The sequence below is a fragment of the Hyla sarda genome, chromosome 8 (genome assembly GCF_029499605.1).
Source record: "Hyla sarda isolate aHylSar1 chromosome 8, aHylSar1.hap1, whole genome shotgun sequence".
NCBI classification, from domain to species: domain Eukaryota; kingdom Metazoa; phylum Chordata; class Amphibia; order Anura; family Hylidae; genus Hyla; species Hyla sarda.
Genome location: NC_079196.1, coordinates 47,183,524 through 47,202,306, shown reverse-complemented (window position 1 = coordinate 47,202,306; position 18,783 = coordinate 47,183,524). Strand labels below are relative to the sequence as shown.

Below are 18,783 nucleotides of genomic sequence, written 5' to 3'. Positions count from 1 at the left end.
GCTTTTTGAAAGCAAATTTTGCTCTGGGGGCATGCCGCATTTAGGAAGCCCCTATGGTGCCAGGACAGCAAAAAAAAAAACACATGGCATACCATTTTGGAAACTAGACCCCTCGGGGAACGTAACAAGGGGTAATTTGAACCTTAATACCCTACAGGTGTTTCACGACTTTTGCATATGTAAAAAAAAATATATATATTTTTACCTAAAATGCTTGTTTTCCCAAAAATTTTACATTTTTTAAAAGGGTAATAGCAGAAAATACCCCACAAAATTTGAAGCCCAATTTCTCCCGAGTACGGTGATACCCCATATGTGGCCCTAAACTGTTGCCTTGAAATACGACAGGGCTCCAAAGTGAGAGCGCCATGCGCATTTGAGGCCTAAATTAGGGACTTGCATAGGGGTGGACATAGGGGTATTCTACGCCAGTGATTCCCAAACAGGGTGCCTCCAGCTGTTGTAAAACTCCCAGCATGCCTGGACAGTCAACGGCTATCTGGCAATACTGGGAGTAGTTGTTTTGCAACAGCTGGAGGCTCCGTTTTGGAAACAGTGGCGTACCAGCCGTTTTTCATTTTTATTGGGGAGGGGAGGGGGGCTGTGTAGGGGTATATGTAGTGTTTTTTACTTTTTATTTTATTTTGTGTTAGTGTAGTGTAGTGTTTTTAGGGTACAGTCACACGGGCGGGGGTTCACAATAGTTTCTCGCTGGCAGTTTGAGCTACGGCAGAAAATTTGACGCAGCTCAAACTTGCAGCCGGATACTTACTGTAATCCTCCGCCCATGTGAGTGTACCCTGTACGTTCACATTGGGGGGGGGGGGGGGAAATCCAGCTGTTGCAAAACTACAACTCCCAGCATGTACGGTCTATCAGTGCATGCTGGGAGTTGTAGTTTTGCAACCGCTGGAGGCTCCGTTTTGGAAACAGTGGCGTACCAGACGTTTTTCATTTTTATTGGGGAGGGGAGGGGGGCTGTGTAGGGGAATGTGTATATGTAGTGTTTTTTACTTTTTATTTTATTGTGTGTTAGTGTAGTGTAGTGTTTTTAGGGTACAGTCGCATGGGCGGGGGGTTCACAGTAGTTTCTCGCTGGCAGTTTGAGCTGCGGCAGAAATTTTGCCGCACCTCAAACTTGCAGCCGGATACTTACTGTAATCCTCCGCCCATGTGAGTGTACCCTGTACGTTCACATTGGGGGGGGGGGGAACATCCAGCTGTTGCAAAACTACAACTCCCAGCATGTACGGTCTATCAGTGCATGCTGGGAGTTGTAGTTTTGCAACAGCTGGAGGCACACTGGTTGTGAAACACCGAGTTTGGTAACAAACTCAGTGTTTTGCAACCAGTGTGCCTTCAGCTGTTGCAAAAGCTACAACCCCCAGCATGTACGGACAGCGGAAGGGCATGCTGGGTCTTGTAGTTATGCAACAGCTGGAGGCATACTACTTTGACTGGGGATGCTGGGGATTGTAGTTATGCAACAGCTGGAGACACACTGGTTTGCTACTTAACTCAGTGTGCCTTCAGCTGTTGCAAAACTACAACTCTCAGCAGTCACCGACAGCCAACGGGCATGCTGGGAGGTGTAGTTATGCAACCACCAGATGCACCACTACAACTCCCAGCATGCACTTTAGCTGATTGTGCAAGCTGGGAGTTGTAGTTACACAACAGCTGAAGGTACACTTTTCCATAGAAAGAATGGGCCTCCAGCTGTTGCAAAACTACAAGTCCCAGCATGCCCATAAGGGCATGCTGGGAGTTGTGGTGGTCTGCCTCCTGCTGTTGCATAACTACAGCTCCCAGCATGCCCTTTTTGCATGCTGGGAGCTGTTGCTAAGCAACAGCAGGAGGCTGTCACTCACCTCCAACGATCCTCGCCGCACAGGTCAGTCCCTCGTAGTCTCCGCCGCCGCCGCTGCTCCTGGGGCCCCGATCCCAACAGGGGCGCCGGGGATCGGGGTCCCCAGCACCCGGGGTGCACGTCCCGCACCCGCTCACGTCCTCCGGAAGAGGGGCGGAGCGGGTTGCGGGAGTGACACCCGCAGCAGGCGCCCTGATTGGTCGGCCGGTAATCCGGCCGACGAATCAGGGCGATCGTGAGGTGGCACCAGTGCCACCTCACCCCTGCTGCCTCTGGCTGTTCGGGGCCGTCTCTGACTGCCCCGATCAGCCAATAATTCCGGGTCACCGGGTCACTGGAGACCCGATTGACCCGGAATCCGCCGCAGATCGCTGGACTGAATTGTCCAGCGATCTGCGGCCATCGCCGACATGGGGGGTCATAATGACCCCCCTGGGCGATATGCCCCGATGCCTGCTGAACGATTTCAGCAGGCATCGGGGACCGGCTCCGCTCCAGATGGTTGTGGGGGCCGGTAAAACACATGACGTTCTCATACGTCATGTGTCCTTAAGGACTCGGAAATGGAGACGTATGAGAACGTCATGTGTCCTTAAGGGGTTAAAGGGTGTATTTTCACGTACAGTATCCTGTGTGTATTTGATGCTGCAGATTTGAAGCTCAGTTCAGTCATTTAGTCCACAATGAAATCTGCAGCAACAAATCCTGCGCATGAAATCTGCGCAGAATACTGTACGTGTGAATACACCCTAAACATCTTTTTGACCTTAGTAGGTTTAATACATGTCTAAAGGGAACCAATCTGAGGCTGGGTAAGGTCTGACCTTATGCAAACACCAGACTACAATTTACACCAATAAAGGACTGAAAATGGTTCTCAGGTAGGAAAGCCATAAACAGTAAAGAAGGATCACACAACAGATGTGATGGGGCCACAGAAACAGGTAGTCCATTACAGTTTTTCCCAAGCAGGGTGCCGCCAGCTGTTGCCGTTGGCTGTACGGGCATGCTGGGAGTTGTAGTTTTGCAACAACTGGAGGCATCTTGGCTGGGAAACATTGGTCTACTGGTTTAAACAGGCCTGGTGCAAGGACTTTTACCACCCTAGGTGAAAGCTAATTTTGCCACCCCTGGATCCCGCCCATTGGCGCCTCCTCATTTAATCAAATTCCTAGGGTGACACACTAACAAACTCACTCCTTATGTAATCTCCATACTACTGGGGTGACACACTGTAACAAACCTCCCCCTCATGTAATCACCTTACTACTAGGGTGACACGGTGGTGCTGGTTGGGTGCTTCGGGTGAGCAGGGACTTCGAATGCTAGCTGGCTACTAACTTTCTTGCAGCATGCAGAACGGTGCCCCCACCAAGAGAGTGCTCTAGGCGGCTGCCTATTTTGCCTATAGGCAGAACCGGCCCAGTTTCTAAAAGACACATTAAAACATTTTGTAGATGAACCTGTAGTCTGCAAACTATGGCTCTCCAGCTGTTGCAACAGTGCAACTCCTATCATGCCGGGAACTGTATGTATGCAACAGCTGGAGAGCAACAGTTTACAGGCCAACAATATACAGGGCTGGTGCAAGAATTTTTTTCCACCCTAGACAAAAGCTACATTTTTCCGCCCCCTTGACTCTACCCATTGGGGGCAGCCTTTTTTACTACTATGTGACATACTGTAAAAAACCTTACTAACACACAGTGTCATACTAACACACAGGTGGTGCTATCATCAAGGGGGCGCTCTAGGCAGCGGCCTACTCTGCCTATTGCTAGAGCCGGCTCTGACAATATAGAATCAAATTAAATATAGAAATTATCAGCAGTTAAACTGTAGAAGATTTCAAAAAGTAACAATGTATCAAACAGAAAAACATAATTATAAACAATGGCATCGTAAATGGTTGAAGTCTGGCAGCTCACCTGACATTTTATGCCTGCAAGACTGCAAGTGCACGTTTCGGGATCACAAAATATTCTGCAGTCACAGCCACAGTCTTCTCTAGACAGACGGATGGCTCGCAGCTCATGTTTTTCTTCCACATCGATCTTCTTCACCCCAGACGCACGTAACAAGGCCCTCCGCTTCTTCGTTGGCAGAGGTTGTAGAAAGAAATACTCATCTACTTCAGTGTTATCCAAGTCAATGTCATCATCGGAAATATCATCTAGAGTAAGAATGTTGGCTTCCTCCGACTCTATTGTGCCGTTTTTAGTTATCTGAAGGAGAATGGAAATACAGAGCGTGAAAAACATTTACAGGTCAATGGATACAATGCTGGCTTCTAATATTCTAATAAGAGGAATGACTATGCAATATCGTCCAATGCTGTAGACTCAAGGGAAAAAAGGTTTCATTTAACATTTCCTTTGCTAGGAAGCCACTGCCAGACTCACTTGGTGATAGCGTACCTCCCCGAGACTTAAAGGGGTTATCCACCATAAAAGGGGATTTTAACACCTACCTGCCAGACAGTAATGGACATGTTTAGGAAAGATCCGTGCGTGTTTGCGGCTAAATGGCTATGTTGTGAGATTACCATAACGCTGTGGCTAGCTTTTATGAACTGGGTATTTCCTGTTGGAGTTCGTTCTCTCAAACTACAAATTCCACAATTCCTTATTTGTTTGTAAGTGTGAGGTCACTTTCCTGCCTCCCACACCTCACCCACCCCACCCATTGAAACACACCTGAGATCCCTTAAATGCAATGGACCAGCGTTTTCTGACCAGCTGTTGTAAAATTTGAATTCTTGCAGAAAATCCCTTTAAAAAGGATTGGGCATGTTCAAATCCAACACGAGGCCCTATACACATTTGATGATAGATTGATCCTGATGAAAATTGGCATTATCCTAATGTATATGGCCAGCCTAATTTAATGTCTGTTGCAAATAGTATTGCATCTACAGTACCTTAAATGGGCACTGTCATTTGCAAAAACTTTTTATATAAAGCAAATAATAACATTATTGCTCCCGGCTTGTCATTCAGCCTGCTGTGGGAGCTGGGGTGTGTCACAGAGCCTCACTGCACAGAGCAGCCAGTTGTCAACATTGAAGAGTGAGGAGGAAGTTCTCACGAGATGTAAGAGCAAATAGGGAAAAACCTCCTCAGTGAACTGCATGCAGCATAAGCAACATAGAACAAGGGAATTAGGAACCATAAAAATGATGAAAATTAGGATTTAAGCACACAGAAATATCAGCACCAGTTGCATTGGAGCACATATAAATTACATACACACTAAGCAGCCAATAGCTGTCCGGGCATGCTGGGAGTTGTAGTTTTGCTACTACTGGAGGTCCACAGTTTGGAGACCACTGCACTAGATGTACTAGTTAGAGATTGATGACCTCCTTGCCTTCTTACACCAAATTTGCATAATTAAAAGTATTTGGGGGTGGGGAGGGGCAGTTTAAAACCTTAAAAACACAGACAGTTATTTACCAAACTATTTTCATAGTTTGTAATTTTTTTTTCAAATTTGTATTTTATTTATTTGTTTCTTACATAATTCCAAACCACCATTTGAGGACCTCTCAGGAGCTGACACAAATTAATAATAATGAGCCTATTTGCATAGCAATGTCCTCATTATACTGCCGACTTCTGAGAAACTCTACAATCAGAATCTTAATGCGTTTGCTGCAACCGCTGGATTTCCTCTCTGGTGAGAACTGCAGACATGCTGCCTCATAAACCTCTCTAAAGGGATCCTGGATGTCACTCCTGGGAATTCATACTCCAAATCTACATTAGAGTAAGACACGGTGCTCAGGACTGAAAAATCTGTCTGCAGGCAACACAAGATGAATAGATCATAGGAATAACATGGAGAATAGAGTACAACCCCCAGCAAAATTCATAGAATGCCCACACTGAGGATGATCATTCAGCTATCATACTTGATAGCGAATATAAAAATCACAAATGGGAGACTAAACAAGGTTTAATAGCTGCAGAATCTCTTAAATGCAAAATGTAAGTGTACGTCCTGGTGCACCGGTACTTCGCACACCAGGACATACATTTACGTCCTGTACATGGCCGCGAGCACCAATCCAATGCAGGCAGGGCGGGTCACGGCTGTTATCAGCAGCCGGGGACCCACCGCTAATGGCGCGCATCAGCGATCGCACTGATGTCTGCCATTAACCCCTCAGATGCTGTGATCAATACAGATCACGGCATCTGCGGCACTTGAAATCGCTGATCTGATCGGCCTTCCAGCAGACCAGAAGATCATCGATAATACTGATCAGTGCTATACCTATGCATAGCACTGAGCAGTATTGGCAATCTAATGATTGCCATGAATAGTCCTCTATGGGGACACAATGAGAAAAAAAGTTTTCCCTATTTTCTTCAAAAAAGGCGTATAAATAAAACATATTTTGTATTGCTGTGTGCGCAAATGTCCGATCTATCAAAATATAATGTTAATGATCCCATACGGTGAACGTCAAAGTTTAAAAAGTAAATTAAAAAAGGCAAAAAGTTGCTGCTTTATAGTCACATCACATTCGCAAAAAAAAAAAAAGATGAATAAAAAAAATAAAAAAGCCCCATGTGTGGAAAAATTAAAAAGTTATGGGTGGTCAAAATAGGGTTGTGTGTGTATATATTATATTATATTGACTTTGAATGGGGTCGGTAGAGTTTCTGTCTGGGGTCTGTTTCAACAGAGTGGAGCAGAAAAAAAATATGATATAGATTATAGATATATATATATGTGGACATGCCAGATTTTTTTTGAAGAACTTGGCTCCCAAACTGTTCTGAACGGAGCTCAACACCTATGTGAACCTACACTGACACAGAAATGCCCCCCAACTTTATAGATCTACTGTATTTGTATACAGGTCATATGGCTTTTTACTGCAGATCTGTACAATAACAGGAAACCCTGCACAACCTGTGTAAAGAAGATACAGGAGATGGGATGGAGGTACTGAGCATGTGCAACCTCCAGCTGCGTTCACACGCTATTACTAGCAACAAGTTTCACGCTGTGGGAAACCTGCTGCGAGTTATGCTACCATTGATTTGAATGGGTTCACAGACAGTCCGCAAATCTAACACTATTGCGGACTGTCTGCGGACCCATTTAAATCAATGGTAGCGTAACTCACAGCGGGTTTCCCGCAGTGGGAAACTCGCTACTAGTGTGTGAACACACCCTTAGTTGACACCCTGAGAGTGAATCAGAGGAACAGAAGGGGGCACCATAACAAGAATGTACCAGCAACTTCTAGACTGGAGAGCTTTTTCTTTACATTCAGCTTACTAACCCAAATATGTTGATTCTACTGGGGCCTGTTACCTTTAGGGTCTACTCACATGGCAGAATTTACGCTCACCTCAAATTAAAGCCCATAAACTTCTATGGGATTTCGCACTCCCATTCACACTTCCTATCCTACAGAAGTCTATTGGCCATGAAGGGGTACTCCGGTGCTTAGTCCTTTGGATAGGGGATAAGATGCCTGATCGCGGGAGTCCCGCCGCAGGGGACGCCAGTGATCTTGTACGCGGCACCCCGTTTGTAATCAGTCCCGGAGCGTGTTCGCTTTGGTTCCGATTACCGGCAACCACAGGGCCGGCGGCGTGTGACGTCACGCCTCCGCCCCCGCCCCCGTGTGACATCACGCTCCGCCCCTCAATGCAAGCCTACGGGAGGGGGCGTGATAGCTGTCACTGTGTCAATAGACCCTCACTGTCCAGGCACTAGATAACATCTAACCTTTGATAAGATAACATCCAACCTTTGCATTAGATCTCTTCTTAAAACTAAAGGCCATAGAAGTGACCATAAGAAAGCCACCTTACCTTCTGTTTGAGAGTATTGAGTTTTTCTTCTTTAAGGTGGTCTCTTAACATTTCTTTATGCAGTCGATCCTGCTCCACAGCAAACTCTCCCAGAGTGTACTGACGAATGCTGTTGTGACGGCTAGACATCCCCAAGGTGCTGCCCCCTTGACTGGGCACACTAGTAAACCCTTGTCTCCTGGTGAAGTAATACACCGTGACACAGTTGAAGCGCACATTCTTAGCTCGGAGTCGTTTCTCCCTTTTTAGAATTGATGATGCTGTAAAAAATAAATAAATAAAAGGAGCTTAACAGAAAAATATTGCCAGAATTAAGGAAATATAAAAGGAATGTCTGGGTACACCTTCATTTACCCCAACATCTATTAGATGATCAAAAACAGTCATAAATGCATGATGGATGGATGGATGGATAAGCCTTTCAAGAATTACAGATTGTATTAGGGTCTCTTCATATAATGGAATTTCCACCTCAAATTAAAGCCCATAAACTTCTACGAGATTCCGTACTCCCATTTACACTTCTGAAATTCCGCAAGCGGAATTTCAGAAGTGTAAAGGGGAGTGCGGAATCCCATAGAAGTCTATGGGCTTTAATTAGAGGCGGAAATTCCACCGTGTGAATAGACCCTTAGGTTATAATTTTGTCCACACCCCTGTAGGCTTTCTAGCTAAAATCTTAACGCCTCTTCTGCGTTTCTGTCCTGGCACATTACATTAAACACAATAGGCAACTATGAGGAGGCTTTATCCATGACTTACCATCTGAGGGTAACATCTGGTCACCATAATCATGTGATCAGAAAATATAGTTCTAGGATGATCTGATACTGTGAAAAACATGTGGAGAGTTTTGTACCATAGAGCTTCAATTGGTTTTCTCATCAACTAAAGTACTATCAGATCTAACTGCTGAGACCCCCTCCCCACTTAAAGGGGTATTTTTTTTTTAATCCTTTCAATAATTATCAGCTGCTGAAGTGGAGTTGTTTTCTGTCTGGCAACAGTGCTCTCTGCTGACATCTCTGCTTGTCTCAGGAACTGCACAGAGTAGAAGAGGTTTGCTATGGGGATTTGCTTCTAAACTGGGCGGTTCCCGAGACACGTGTCATCAGAGAGCACTTAGACAGAAAACAACAACTCAACTTCATCCTCATAAGTACTGAAAGGATTAAGATTTTTTTAATAGAAGTAATTTACAAATCTGTTTAACTTTCTGGAGCCAGTTGATATATAAAAATAAAAAAAATTGTTTTTTCCTGGATAACCCCTTTAAGATCTCCAGAACGGGGAATATGGTGCCCCCTACAGTGCTCCATTCATTCTCCACGGGACCTACTAAAGATGGTGTAATGTGTTCTATCATCTTCGGCAGCATCTACAGTGAATAAATGGAGGCACGGTGTACATGCGTGAGCGCAGCTCAGTTCTCAGTGGAAACTCTGTTCCTCATTTTGGAGATCACAGGGAGTCTCAGCAGTCGGAATCATCAGATAGTTATTCTATGGCTGCTTTCACACTATAAAAATACTTCCTTTATGAACGCCCGTTCTAAAAAGCCTGGAAATCGGCAGTTATACGGTCGGTACAAAATCACTAACGGCCGTTAGAAAATCCCATTATAGTCTATGGGATTTTTCTAATAGTCGTTTTAACCCATTATCGTCGTTGTTAATAACGGCCGTTATTTTGTGACGGGCAAATGAACGGGAGAAATAGCGCATGCACTAATTCTTCGGTTACTATCGCCCGTCACAAAATAACGTCCCGTATTAATAACGGCGATAACGGGTTAAAACGGCTATTAGAAAATGCCATTATAGGCTACGGAATTGTTCTAACGGCCATTAGTGATTTTGTAGCGACCGTATAACTGCCGATTTCCTTTTTATAATGGGCGTTCATAAAAGGAAGTATTTTTATAGTATGAAAGCAGCCTTAGCCTGATGATAAGGGATCACTTGTGTTTGTGGGAAAACCCCTGAAGCTCCTGGGCCCCAGTGATAAAATTTGTAACCGGGCCTTCACCCACCATGGGGGAGATTTATCAAAACCTGTGCAGAGGAAAACTTGTCCAGTTGCCCATAGCAACCAATCAGATCGCTTCTTTCATGTTGCAGAGGCCTTGTTAAAAATGAAAGAAGCGATCTGATTGGTTGCTGTGGGCAACTGGGCAAGTTTTCCTCTGCACAGGTTTTGATAAATCTCCCCCCATGTGTTTATGTATTACTAAGCAGCATAGGAGGGGTTTGGGCCCCTTCAGTCTGAGCCTGGTGTGACTACAACCTCCATAGCAACACCTCTGAAAACATCCTAAGGGTACGTTCACATGGACAGATCCACAGCGTATTTTATGCTGTGGACCTGCCGACGTTGGACCCCTACATTGTGCCTCCATCTGTGCCTGCTCATAGCGGTAATCCGCCGCTATGAGCAGACACGCTGCGATGTGCTAGTTGCCACGCTCATGTGGTGTACTCGCACACGTTGCGGCTGCTTCCCCTGCTCTGAGCTAGGCCGAGAGCAGCCGCAATGTGATAGAGTATTCTGCGCATGCGTGTGGCGACTCGCACATCAAATCGTGTCTGCTTGTAGCGGCAGATATCCGCAATGAGCATTCACAGATTGCGATAAGATGTAGGGGTCCATCGTCAGCAGATCCACAGCGTAAAATATGTGAACGTACTGTAACAACAGAATGAAACTGCATTTTTTAGTGGACGTCAGAGTTATACAGTATGTTGGTCATAACACATGCATCAAACACGATCCTGTCATTTTTCCAGATGAAAACTTCCCAACAAGGCCATCCAATGTAGAAGCAACAGGATGTTTAAGTGGTTGGTCAACAGAGGAAACCGGTTAGATTTTATTTTGTTTTCGCATCTCCATTTATATTATGGAGGAACAAAGAGAGTTTGTTTGAAAATACATGTAAATTAGAGCTAATAGGGACCAAGAGGTATCTTTGACTTTGTCCACACACTGTGTAGTAGTGCCAGAGCCAATTACCACATTTTGCAGCAAATTATGCAAATTGTCTTTTTTCTTTTTTTTACCGCGGTCACTCTCAGCAAAAACACATGGGGTAATTAGCTGCTGTACCACTAATTAGCCGCAGTATGTGAACACTGCCTTGCGTGTTTTTTCAATAATTACATTTAATCTCAGGTTATACCATCTATTAGCATTGCCCTGTGAGAACTTTTATTCTAGAAATATTTAACTTATATTAAAGAACATTTATTTATTCATTCCAGAAAATTAAATTATTATCAATGGGCTGTATGCATGTAAAACTGTTCAGATCCTAAGAATGAAGGAGTCCTATCACTAGTTTAGCCCCACATTCTTGCACAGAATGAAAAGAAAAGTTCTCAAAGGGGTTATCCACCATAAGGTGATTTTAGTACGTACCTGGCAGACAGTAATGGACATGCTTAGGAAGGATCTGCGCTTATCTTGGGGCTAAATGGTTATGTTGTAAGATTGCCATAACATTGTGGCTAGCTTTTTGTGAACTGTTGGATTTCATTCTCAAACTACACATCCCATAGTTCCATGCTTGTAAGTTTGAGGTCACTTTCCTCCCTCCCACACATCAGCCACCCAAACCATTGAAACACAAATGAGTTGCATTCCATTCAAAAGGACTAGTGCTTTCTAACCAGGGTGCCTACAGCTGTTGCAGAATGATCTCCCTCCCACCCAGCGCTCGCTCCACCCATTAAAGCAGACAGGCTCCCTGTAACCACCTGACTAATGATGTCATGTCTCGATGCACTGCAAGATAGGAAAACCCAAAACCTGAGTAATTTTGTATGCTGTTAAAATGAAAATATTGGGGCAAAAAAAAAAAAAAAAAAATCACAGAATTTAAAGAATTCCGAGACCACCGACACACAGGCATGATATTATGAACTACACTAATTTTACAGCCCCTGTAGCATAGTCAAATAAAAAAAATTCCTGGATTACCCCTTTACAAAGGATTATTCTGGTAAAATGTTATATAAAATAAATAAGACTATTACCCAAAGACATGTACTGGAACTTGCTACACTGCTCAAAAAAATAATGAAAGGGAACACTAAGATAACACTTCCCAGATCTGAATGAACTAATCGTATGAAATACTTTCGTCTTTACTTTGTTGAATGCGCTGACAACAAAATCACACAAAATGATCAATGGAAATCAAATTTATCAACCCATGGAGGTCTGGATATGGAGTCACCCTCAAAATCAAAGGGGAAAACCACACTACAGGCTGATCCAACTTTATGTAATGTCCTTAAAACAAGTCATTAGTTTGTGTGGCCTTCACGTGCCCGTATGACCTCCCTACAATGCCTGGGCATGCTCCTGATGAGGTGGCGGATGGTCTGAGGGATGTCCTCCCAGACCTGGACTAAAGCATCCGCCAACTCCTGGACAGTCTGTGGTACAACGTGGCATTGGTGGATGGAGCGAGACATGATCTCCCAGATGTGCTCAATCGGATTCAGGTCTGGGGAACGGGCGGGCCAGTCCATAGCATCAATGCCTTCCTCTTGCAGGAAGTGCTGACACACTCCAGCCACATGGGTCCTAGCATTATCTTGCATTAGGAGGAACCCAGGGCCAACCACACCAGCATATGGTCTCACAAGGTGTCTGAGGATCTCATATCTGTACCTAATGGCAGTCAGGCTACCTCTGGCAAGCACTTGGAGGGCTGTGCAGCCCCCCAAAGAAATGCCACCCCACACCATTACTGACCCACCGCCAAACCAGTCATGCTGGAGGATGTTGCTGGCAGCAGAACATTCTCCATGGCGTCTCCAGACTCTATCACATGTGCTCAGTGTGAACCTGCTGCTTTCATCTGTGAAGAGTACAGGGCGCCAGTGGTGAAATTTGCCAATCTTTGTGTTCTCTGGCAAATGCCAAACGTCCTGCAGTGTTGGGCTGTAAGCACAACCCCCACCTATGGATGTCGGGCCCTCATGGAATCTGTTTGACCGTTTGAGTGGACACCTGCACATTTGTGGCCTGCTGGAGGTTATTTTGCAGGGCTCTGGCAGTGCTCCTCCTTGCACAAAGGCGGAGGTAGCGGTTCTGCTGCTGGGTTGTTGCCCTCCTACAGCCTCCTCCATGTCTCCTGATGTATTGGCCTGTCTCCTGGTAGCGCCTCCATGCTCTGGACACTACGCCGATAGACACAGCAAACCTCCTTGCCACAGCTCGCATTGATGTGTCATCCTGGATGAGCTGCAGTACCTGAGCCACTTGTGTGGGTTATAGGCTCCGTCTCATGCTACCACTAGAGTGAAAGCACCACCAGCATTAAAAAAAATGACCAAAACATCAGCCAGGAAGCATAGGAACTGAGAAGTGGTCTGTGGTCACCACCTTCAGAAGCACTCCTTTATTGGGGGTGTCTTGCTAATTGCCTATAATTTCCACCTGTTGTCTGTACCATTTGCACAACAGCATGTGAATTGATTGTCAATCAGTGTTGCTTCCTGAGTGGACAGTGGGATTTCACAGAAGTGTGATTGACTTGGCGTTACATTGTGTTTGAGAGATCTTTTTTTTTTTTGAGCAGTGTAATATAGTGTTATCACAAATGTTATTGCCTTCAGCTTGTATTTGCTTGTAACAACCTGGACAGGAAGTTGTGTAATTCTTTTATAGCCAGTGTGGTATTGTCTCAGCAGCTCCCCGACTCCTCCCTCAATCCAAAGATGATGCATTATCCTCTGCGATCTCAAAAGAGCTTGTTTCTGAGCTCTAGTCTCACCCCGAGTGAGGGGCGGAAAAAAACGCCATTTAGCAAATTTTGGGGGCTTCCATTTCTAAGCAGTACATTTTTCGGTAAAAATGACACCTTATCTTTATTCTGTAGGTCCATGAGATTAAAATGATAGCCTACTTATATAGTTTGATTTTGTCATACTTCTGTAAAAAATCATAACTACATGCACAAAAATGTATACGTTTAAAAATTGTCATCTTCTGACCCCTATCGGTTCCCTTTTTGTTTTGATTGGACTTTTTGATCGCTTTTTATAATCTAAAAAAAGTGACCAAAAAGACACTATTTTGGACTTCGGAATTTTTTGTCGCGTACGCCATTGACCATGCGGTTTAAAAGGGGTTATCCAGGGGAAAATTTTTTTTTTATATATATATCAACTGGCTCCAGAAAGTTAAACAGATTTGTAAATTACTTCCATTAAAAAAATCTTAATCCTTTCAGTACTTATGAGCTGATGAATTTGAGTTGCTCTTTTCTGTCTCGGGAACCGCCCAGTTTAGAAGCAAATCCCCATAGCAAACCTCTTCTACTCTGTGAAGTTCCCGAGACAAGCAGAGATGTCAGCAGAGAGCACTGTTTCCAGACAGAAAACAACTCAACTTCAGCAGCTGATAATTATTGAAAGGATTAAGATTTTTTTATAGAAGTAATTTACAAATCTGCTTAATTTTCTGGAGCCAGTTTATATAAGAAAAAAAAAAAGTTTTTTCCTGGAATACCCCTTTAATTAGCGATATATTTTCATGGTTTGGACATTTACGCATGTGGCTATACCACATAGGTTTTTATTTATACACTTTTTTTTTAAATGGGAAAAAGGGGGTGATTCAGTTTTTTTTTTTTTTTTTTCACTTTTTATGCAGCGCTATAGCCCCCTCTAGGGGCTGTAACATTGCATACACCGATTGCAGGCACTGTTCAATGCATTGCCATAGGAATGCATTGATCAGTGTTTTCTGAGCTTGATTGCTCAAGCCTGGATTTCAGGCTTAGAGCAATCAAACGCCGATCGAACATCTGGGAAGAAGGTAAGGCACCTCCCGCTGTCCTTTCAGCTGTTCGGGATGCTGTGATTTCACAGCAGTGGTCCCGAACAGCTCCACTGAGCTAGCCGGTATGGATTTCTCCCGTTTTAGATGCCGCGATCAACTTTGATTGCGGCATCTAAATTGTTAATAATGGACACCAGCCCGATTGGTGATGTCCGGTATTAGCCGCAGGTCCTGGTTGCTGATAGCAACCAGGACCCCGAAGATATGAATAGCCTATTGCAAGGATATACCATCACTTTAACCCCTTAACGACCACGGATGAATATTTACGTGCAGAAGCTGAGCGCGCTTCACAGATCGGGAGCCGGCCAAGGACGTAAATATTCATCCGTGGTTGTTAAGGGGTTAAAAAAGTGATGGTATATCCTTGCAATAAGCTATTTTGTTACAAGATTGATATACCCTCTGAGGATATGATCACAAATTAATTTCTGCTTATTTTGCTTTAGACTTTTCGTAGCCGATTTTGAGACCCGTTGACCTCAGTGAGTAGCAAAATCTGCAGCATAATATGCCTGTGTGATTGAACCCTGATATTAAAAAAAAAAAAAAAAAAAAAAAAAAAAAAAAAAAGGGGATTCAACAAAACTTGTTGGAATGGAGCACAGGACGCGCATGCACATTGCTGCTCCATTTATAGTCTATGGTACTGCCAGAAAGAGTCAAGTAATTACCGGCAGGGCGCACTAGCAGTATGTACGTATGAACAGAGCCTTAGGGTATGTTCACACTGCAAAATCTCAGCCTGGAGAGTTTCCATTTAAGTGGCCAGTGCTGAAATCCTTTCACGCTTGGACCGTGTGGACTTGAGCAATCACCAATGATGGCAATGCAGTCCGTCTGTTCTGCCAAAAGAATGAACATATTCTTTCGATAGGTGAATTTCTATGGCAGAATTTTCCACAGCTAAAATTTTGCAGAGTGAATGGGTCAACAGAGGACCCATCCACACCAATGGTGGAATCCCCGAGCACAATTCCATGCAGAGATTCTGTAGTGTGATCAGACCCTTAGATTTTACTAAACTTCACTGTGTAACTTCATTTCGTAACCAACATAGTATTGAATATTTTACAAGAAAGCAGGAAAACCTGTCCTCTCCTAGGACTCCTTTATACACAATTTTCCCGCTTGCATTTTGAAATGCTTGTCTTGAGTTTTTAGCTATATTCATTGTATTTTTTTACAATTGTTTTTGGTGGCATTTATTTTATTACATTTAAAATATGCTTTATGCAGTTTATTTTACGTTGTTACAATCTTTTAGTTAACTGCTTATACTCTAGCAGCATATAGTTTGTTTGGTGTTAGTTCACATTATATGCAGTTATTAATGTGCTTTCCTATTTAAAGTGCATATCCTGATCCCATAGCAATATTTGCAGCAACATATAGATAGAGCTACTGTAGATGGGAAGAATTCTGAGAGTGGCCAGGAAGCATGGGATTATCCTGTAGTTCAAAAGGAAGTCAACCTATTCCCGAGACATAAACCTATGTAATGATATTTATAGTAATATAGTGTATAGATGCAGCTGTGCTGAAATGAAACAGATGGCACTGAGTAATTCGTGGGTGTGTATTATATTGACAAAGAAAAAAAAATATCTCTCTTTAAACATCTACCCACAAACAAATGCCTAAGGCTATGGTCACATGTGTATGACAGTATTTGCACAGTGTTAAAGGCATTTGTCTTTGTCCAGATATTGCATTTAAAAAAAATTAAAAATCATTAAAAACATTTTGTATTTAATGCATTTAATGATTTTTTTTTAATAATTTTTTTTAATTATGTGTATTTTCCACACAGTATAAAATAATCCTCAAACACCTGCATCAAATATATTTTGTGCAGCATTCTCTTCCCCCCCCCCCCCCAAAGAGTGGAAAAATACACCATATGTGCATGCACTTTCAAACCCTATGGCGGTCCATGTTTAATTCCATTTGTGGGTTTTACATTGAAAACCTAGAAGTTCGAGTGTGAACCTAGCCTTTTAGCTGTTTTTGTTAAATTTTAGGGGGCCCAAATTATAGCCATATAACCCTCCCCCTTTTAAAATAAATGCGTCCTGACAAAAAAATTAAATATATTTGCCAATCTAATAAAAAAGGTAAATAAAATAATGGAATAGAATGTTTCCCCTACGTTAGAAAAGAAGACGAAAAAGTCTAAATGTAAACACTTTGTTTTTATTGTTCACAATGTGCTATTCCCAGAACAGCTGGAGGCAATAATGCATTCATCCATTTTTAAGCCTCTTGTTTCACATGGGTGACTGGATGACTGCAGAATGGGAGGAGGGGGAGCAAAAGGAGACAAAATATAGTAGGTCAAAGAAGGAATCCCACGGCCAGTGCAGCTGACTGGAAAGAAGAATTGTTCCCGCATGATATGCATAAAACTGTTTCATTAATAGACCCAATTAACTTTTTTTTTTTTTTCTTCTTCAGACAACATAAAGACACCCTTCATGAGCCGCACAGAAGCGATAAGGCGACGGTAATTAACAGCCTGGCAAAACCCGAGCCGTCCCAACCATTGGCTTTGTTTCCTGTAGAGCTATTTTTAAAGTAGAAAGCACCGGCATGTGACTAAGGCCCCAGAGTGGTTTCTACAATCTAGAAGCAATGACAATGTATTAATGCGATGTGTCACCTAGATTTTTATTTCCTGATTAGAGCCTGATAGCCTGATACTCTAACATATTCTTTGTTTCAATTTTCTGATTGTTATTTTTTTTTATATAAAATTTTTTGTATATTATTATGGGGGACTGCCATTTTGCCTGAGCTGTTTTTAACAGCATGCAGTGATCTGCTTTACTGCAGAACCCTTGGACCATAGATTGGACCGGTCCCATTTAGGCTAAGTTGCCACTTGGGTTTTTTTCGGGCAATTTTTGGAATACTGCCACTGCAGTTTTTGAGCCAAAGTCAAAAGTGGATCCATAAGGGAGGAGAAGTATAAGTCCTTCCTTTATATGTCCTATTCCTTGTGAATACACTTCTGGCTTTGGCTCAAAAACTGCAGTGCCAGTATTCCAAAAACTGCCAGAAAAAAAAAACAAGTGGAAACTTAGCCTTAGAGGAATTGGAGACCTTCAGAGGTCATGTTACAGGGAGGGGAGAGGCTGATCTTTCCTGTGAATGGTGGTGGATCCAGAATTATCACTCTACCGGTTTCACTTTTCACTGTGCTCTAAGAAGAAAGACCTTACTGGGAAATAATCTCTACAGAATAGGAAGTCTCAGCTTAGTTTTAGCCTTAGAGACTAGAATGGAATCTGCAAGATTAAGATAATTATAAAAATGTAGTTAGCAAAAAAATAAATGAAAACACATGCACACAAAATTCTTAAAAAGGATAACTCCGGAATATAAAAATTGTCCCCCATACTGCCGGCAGTAAAAAAATAAAGATGTACATACCTTCCTCTGCTCTCCCGGGGTCTCCAGTAACCGGCTCCGTTCTCCGCCTCGATCCTCTTCCTGGTTGCCAGTGGTCGGAGAATCATTCTGCGCTCAGCCAATCACCAGCTGCAGCGAAGTACGACTCGGCCGGCGATAGGCTGAGCGGCAGTGCGAGAACGCTTCAGGACACAAAATTCTTCACTACACCGGCACCTGCTGCCGGGGCCGAAAACGTCACACTGCCGCTCAGCCTATCGCCAGCTGAGTCGGGACTTCACTGCGGCCGGTGATTGGCTGAGCGCAGTAAGACTCTCCGACCACCGGCAACCAGGAAGAGGATCATGGCGGAGACCGGAGCCGGTTACCGGAGGCCCTGGGGGAGCGGAGGAAGGTATGTACATCTTTATTTTTTTACTGCCGGCAGTATGGGGGACACTTTTTAAATTCCGGAGTTCTCCCTTAAATATGGTTGCCATAAAATTACTAAAAATTATATGTTTTAAATAGAAACAAAAATGGGATAGATTTATAAAAACTGGTGCAAAAGCAAATTTTCATGAAGCAACTGTCTTGCATGACTTGTATTAGGAGTCCTAGTCCCTTTTTAGGCTCATACGCCTTGCTTGGCAAAGGGACACAGGAGGATGATGGAAGAACATTGATTGCTTTACTCCAAAATGTTACGCCACAAATTTGGCATCCTAATAGTCGATACATCTTGCGTATCAAACAGCATAATAGAAATGTGCCAGATTTATCACAGTGTAAGTTTAAAGCGGTACTGCGGTGGAATATTTTTTATTA

At 43.4% G+C, this 18,783-nt stretch overlaps 1 protein-coding gene across 4 annotated transcripts in view; it reads right to left on the bottom strand.

The window, feature by feature from the left end:
• Positions 1 to 18,783, bottom strand: part of CSRNP3 (cysteine and serine rich nuclear protein 3) — a 150,571-nt gene that overhangs the window by 4,962 nt on the left and 126,826 nt on the right. For all 4 annotated transcript variants that reach the window (XM_056534896.1, XM_056534894.1, XM_056534895.1 and 1 more), the window contains 2 exons: positions 7,708 to 7,967; positions 3,799 to 4,095 (listed from right to left, as the gene is read on the bottom strand). In XM_056534896.1, the coding sequence (XP_056390871.1) occupies positions 3,799 to 4,095; positions 7,708 to 7,967 (557 nt within the window). The remainder of the gene's footprint in view (positions 1 to 3,798; positions 4,096 to 7,707; positions 7,968 to 18,783) is intronic.